This window comes from Salvelinus sp. IW2-2015, unplaced genomic scaffold, assembly GCF_002910315.2.
Source record: "Salvelinus sp. IW2-2015 unplaced genomic scaffold, ASM291031v2 Un_scaffold3875, whole genome shotgun sequence".
NCBI lineage: Eukaryota > Metazoa > Chordata > Actinopteri > Salmoniformes > Salmonidae > Salvelinus > Salvelinus sp. IW2-2015.
Genome location: NW_019945149.1, coordinates 1 through 3,907, shown reverse-complemented (window position 1 = coordinate 3,907; position 3,907 = coordinate 1). Strand labels below are relative to the sequence as shown.

Sequence of the window (3,907 nt, the reverse complement as noted above, 5' to 3'; positions counted from 1 at the left end):
CTACCTGTTGCCCTAACAGTCTACGCTGTTTTGTTGTTACAGGCCCTAACGACTACCTGTTTGCCCTGGAACAGTCCTACCTGTTGTGTTGTACAGGCGCCTAACAGTCTACCTGTTGTGTAGCCTAACATCCTAACGTGTTGCGGCCTAAGAACTATGTTCCCCTACAGTCTGACTTTGTTGTACAGGCCCTCAACAGTCTACCTGTTGTTGTACGTAAACAGTCTACCTGTTGTTGTACAGGCCCTAACAGTCTAGCCTTGTTGTTGACAGGCCCTAACAGTCTACCTGTTGTTGTACAGGCCCTAACAGTCTACCTGTTGTTGTACAGGCCCTAACAGTCTACCTGTTGTTGTACAGGCCCTAACAGACTACCTGTTGCCCTAACAGTCTACCTGTTGTTGTACAGGCCCTAACAGTCTACCTGTTGTTGTTGCTGGTCATCTGTTTCATGATCTGACAGTAGATCTCGTCTCTCAGGGCCTCGTCCTTGGTGGCTGGGCCAAAGATCTGGTCTGTCAACTCTAGAGGACTCTGTATCTGCTTTGTGGGGTAGTCCCCCATGTACTTCAGGATAGGTACACACAGGTCAAGGACTGGTAGGAACACATCTCTGAAAACTGTATTTAAACAAACTGCATGTCATTTGCCATCCTACCACAAAAATACATTTAACACATTTAGACACGTACAATAAGTGCAACTGGTTTTTCCACATATCATGTATATTTAGCATCTTCAGTCCGCACCGCTGTCCATGCACTTTGGGTCTGAATAGAAAGCGAGGTAGCGACTACGTTTTATTTTCTTCAGGAAGGACGTCACTGAGGACCAGAATATGTCACTCTAGATAAGAGTACTTGCTAAATTACTAAGAAAAAAAATGCAATGTTGAGGCGATTCCAAAGATGCTCTTGAAGATAATGTTGAAGTCATCTGTCGGTGAGAAGGTAGTACATCTATCATTTAAAGGATATCAGTGAAGGCCAGGCAGGCTCGGTGGCTGAGCTCAGAGTTCCCCGCCAGCTTCTTAAGAAGGGGCTGTTTGATTGGCTCCCTGGAGTTGACCCACAGCCTCTCAGGGGCCACGTTCTTAGAGATCACCTGACGGTTCACGTCCTTGATGGGCTGCCTGGACGGACAGACAGAAGCACAGAACTTTTAGGAGCTGTTAAAATCAGGATGATTTTCCATATATATATTACTATATATATAATATTTTATTATATATTGCATCGTGTTAGTTCTATACCATATATATCTAAATATTATTGGCTATACTATTATCACTTTTCTGTTAATATCGTATTAGAAGTTTCTCTGTTACCTGAAGTACTCATAGGAGAACTGTTACCTGAAGTACTCATAGGAGAATGAACTGTTGACTGAAGTACCCATAGGAGACGTTACCTGAAAGTAGCATAGGAGAACTTGTTACTGAAGTACTCATAGGAGACTGTTCGTGAAAGCGTCTCATAGGAGAACTGACCTGATAACCTAGGAAACGTTACCTACAGTCTGGAGAGAAGTACCAGCTGGTAGGAAACCTGTTACGAGTACTCATAGGGAGAACTGTTACCTGAAGTACTATCTAGAGAGAAGACTGTTATGTAGTACTGCATAGGAGACTACTGAAGGACTCATAGGAGATACGTATGTCTAGCGGACTCTTTGAAGTACTCTAGGAAACTGTTACTGGAATATCAGTAGGCAGAAACTGTTAGCCTGATCTCATAGGAGTACTGTAACCGTGAAGTACTGCATAGAGAACTGTTAAACTGGTAGGAGAATTTACGTGTACCAGGTGGAGAACTGTTACCTGAAGTACGTCATAGGAGAACTGTTACCTGAGTACTATAGAAATTACGAGAATAGAACTGTACTGATATAAGGACTGGCTGAAAGTTACTCATAGGAGAAACTGTTACTGAAGTACTCGTAGGAGAACTGTTACCTGAAGTTTACTGTAGGAGATATGTACTGAAGTACTCTAGGGAAACGACCTGAGTATAGACTCCGAAGTCTCATAGCGAAACTGTTACTGAGTACTCAGTAGGAGAACTGTTACCGTGAAGATCATGCAGGAGAACTGTGTTACCGCTGTGAAGTACTCAGTACTGAGAGAACTGTTACCTGAAGTACTCTAGGAGAACTGTACATGAAGTATCATACGGTAGAGAATTGTTACCTGAATAGCTCATAGAGAACTGTACCTGATACTGGTAGGAGAATGTACCTGAAGTACTCATAGGAGAACTGCTACCTGAACCAGAGAGAACTTGTACCTGAACGTTAGGGAAACTGTTACGTGAAGTACTCATAGGAGAACTGTTACTTGAAGATACCATAGGAGAACTTACCTGAAGTACTCATAGGAGAAGAACTGTTACCTGACGACTCAGTAGGAGAACTGTTACCGAAGTTGACGTATGGTAGAGAACTGTTACCTGAAATAGGAACTTACCGTACCAGTAGGAAACTGTTACCTGAAGTACTCAGTAGGAGAACTCGTACCTGAAGTACATCATAGGAGAACTGTACCTGAATACTGCATGAGACTACTGAGTACTTGAATGTACTGAATCCTGGAAGTTACTGAGTACTCAAGGAGAACTGTTACTGAACGTACTCATTCAGGAGGAACTGTTACTGAAGTACTCATAGGAGAACTTCTGTCATAGGAGAAACTACCGAAGTACTTCATAGGGAGAACCTGTACCTGGTACTGAGGAGACTGTACTAACCATAGGAAGAACTGTTAACCGTGAGTACTCATAGCGAGAACTGTTACCTGAAAGTACTGGCTAGGGGAGATGTACCTGAGTACCATAGGAGAATGTACCCTGAATCATAGGAGAACGTACCTGGAAGTTAACTCAAGGAAACGTTACTGAGTACCATAGGACGTACCTGTTACCTGAGACTTACCTGAACTCATAGGAAACTGTTATGATTGCTGGAACTGTACTGAAACTCATAGGAGAACTGTTACCTGGAAGTACTCATAGGAGAACTGTTACCTGAAGTACTCATAGGAAACTGTACTGAAGTACTCATCGGGAGAACGTACGCGAAGTACATGAGAACTGTTAACCGTACTATAGGAGAACTTACCTGAAGTACTGCATAGGAGAACTTGTAACCTGAAGTACTCATAGGAGAACTGTTACGCTAGAGAAGTACTGTGTATAGGGAACTTTAGTACTCAGGCGACCGATACTCATAGGAGAACTGTACCTGAAGTACTTAGAGTAAACTGTTACCATGAAAGTAGCTCCATCGAGGAACTGTACCTGAAGTACTCATAGAAGACTGTTACCTGAAGTACTCATGATAGCTAACTGTACCTGAAGTACATAGTAGGAGAACTGTTACGCTGAAGTACTCATAGGAGAACTGTACCGAAGTACTCATGGAGAACTGTTACGTGAAGTAGCTTCATAGGAGAAACCTGTACCTGAAGTATCATAGGAGAACTGTTACCTGAAGCTCCATCGGAGAACTGTACCTGAAGTACTCATAGGGAGAACATGTACTCTGGAAGTACTCATAGGAGACGTACCTGATATATAGAGAATGACGAGTACTCATAGGAGAGACTGTACCTGAAGTACTCATAGGAGAACTGGTCCTGAAGCTAGACTCGAAGTAATGGAGGAACTGTACCTGGAAGTTACTCATAGGAACGTATGAAGTCTAAGGACTTACCTTGAAGTACTCATAGGAGAACCTGTACTGAAGTAATCATATGAGAACGTGTACACCTGAAGTTACTCATAGGAGAACTGTACCTGAAGTACTCATAGGACTGTACCTAACTCTAGGGCTTTACCTGAAGTACTTCATAGAGAACTGTACCTGAAGTAACTCATAGGAGAACTGTTACTGGAGTCACTCTAGAGACCTT

At 42.8% G+C, this 3,907-nt stretch overlaps 1 protein-coding gene across 1 annotated transcript; it reads right to left on the bottom strand.

Annotated features, from left to right (window-relative positions):
* Positions 1-403: 403 nt before the first annotated feature.
* Positions 404-3,722, bottom strand: LOC112076608 (unconventional myosin-VIIa-like). Its single transcript, XM_024143337.2, has 7 exons — positions 3,709-3,722; positions 3,484-3,562; positions 3,115-3,143; positions 2,792-2,819; positions 1,328-1,347; positions 978-1,132; positions 404-578 (listed from the first exon to the last, which is right to left on the bottom strand). The coding sequence occupies exons 1-7, from the start codon at positions 3,720-3,722 to the stop codon at positions 421-423; spliced, it is 483 nt and encodes a 160-aa protein (XP_023999105.1). The 3' UTR covers positions 404-420.
* Between the last annotated feature and the right edge of the window lie 185 nt (positions 3,723-3,907).